The following is a 1,607-nucleotide window of genomic DNA, read 5'->3' as shown; positions in this document are numbered from 1 at the left end:
ATTACTTAAACAATTAGGTACGAACTAACTTAACTAATAGTCGTACTACTATAGTACGGTAGTTACTATTAGTACGTCGTGTATTGTTGTCTATATATACTCTCTCTCTCTCTCTCTCTCTCTCTCTCTCTCTCTCTCTCTCTTTTACTTTCTTACCTATAAAATGTACAACTCACGAAATTTTTGCGTTGGTCTCATCTTACATCGCATTACGTAAGAAAAAGTATATGAACCGCTCGCAGGAACCGCGATAAGTTAACATTCCGCGCTTGCATAACGAAAGTAGCATTCGCCCGCGACGCCGACGTTTATTGTATATCTACATGTATCCGCGAGGTATACTCGATGTAAGTATAGCGGGCACGGGCTAGATAACGACGTTATCCTTGACTCCAACCACGTACACAAGTCGACATGTTGCACGCGCCGTCTGTGAATGCCACTCTGCATACGAAGGTACACTCGTTGAGTTTTAGCGAGAGCCAACCGATATCACTAATCTCATTGCTAATAAAATAACAGGCGTGTAATTATTTCATTATATACCGTATGCATTATTTTTATCATAATAAATCTCAATATCTTTTTACATGGGCTTTTTTTACAGGGGCTCGATGAGATCACGCTAGAACATTTTGTATCCATTAATTTCCACGAAATGTTTTATTGTCCAACCGCAGAGCCTCGTAAAATCGAGATACTTTAAATAGCAATAGATGTTCATAACAAACGATGGCAAGAAACTCTCATCTACCACCGGATCCATCGACTACGCCCTCATAAGAGCGCATTATCGATCTCTCGGGGTCCGATCGCTCGTAAAATAGCAATACGCGGAGGCTTACCAGCAGGAGAAGCACTGTGCTCGTGGCGGCCGCGTCGACCGATATGCCGCACGCCATTTCTCGCGCTCTTGAACGAGGGGGTTGCCCGTTCTCTTCTACCAGACCATCCTGGACGCGTCGTCAGCTCACAGCTTCTCAGGTTCGCGCCACCCGCAGAGAGATGACTCTTCGGAAATCGAAGCCCGATGATCACTTCTCCACGTCATACAAAAGAAGAAGGGAGAAAAAAAGGATAGGAAAAGGAGAATTACCAATCACGCCCGCCCTTAGATCGAACTGCCCTTCTCCGCGACTCGCGACTCCCAAAGGTACACGCTCGTTCGGAAATTTGCCGACAGCCCGTGATAATCGACGATTTAATGACACGCCAAAGCTATTTCTCTCGGAGGTCCGATCGGAGGTCGGATTACGGTTGGTCACATTCGCTCTTGATCGCTGCTCCCCGCACGCTGGCCTTTCGCCGCTCTCGAATGCCGATTATCATCGATCGCTCACCCGATCGCCGATCTCGTAACGAGGACGTGAAGGACGCTTTTTGTCGAGGACAATGCGAATCGGTTCGCGATGGCCCGTGGCTAGTTCGACGCGTCGTCGTGTAAAAGGTGACGATTATACACGGTCCTAACCGTAGCACAGGGCTCGGGCAACTGACAGCGGGTCAGAGCCGCGGCACACGGCGCCACGCCGCTCTCACAGCTGATCTGAGAGAGCCGATCGCCTCTATCAGCGTCCCCCTCTTCCTTCTTTCGCGAGGGGGCATGC

At 48.6% G+C, this 1,607-nt stretch overlaps 1 protein-coding gene across 1 annotated transcript in view; it reads right to left on the bottom strand.

Moving 5' to 3' along the window:
• LOC105621521 overlaps nucleotides 1-902 on the bottom strand; it is a 42,248-nt gene extending 41,346 nt beyond the window's left edge. The window contains exon 1 of the mRNA XM_012202993.1: nucleotides 846-902. Coding sequence (XP_012058383.1) covers nucleotides 846-902 — 57 coding nt within the window. The remainder of the gene's footprint in view (nucleotides 1-845) is intronic.
• Nucleotides 903-1,607: the final 705 nt, after the last annotated feature.

This window comes from Atta cephalotes, assembly GCF_000143395.1.
Source record: "Atta cephalotes unplaced genomic scaffold scaffold00034, whole genome shotgun sequence".
NCBI classification, from domain to species: domain Eukaryota; kingdom Metazoa; phylum Arthropoda; class Insecta; order Hymenoptera; family Formicidae; genus Atta; species Atta cephalotes.
The sequence above is the reverse complement of the archived record's forward strand: the minus strand, read 5'-3'. Positions and strand labels throughout refer to the sequence as shown.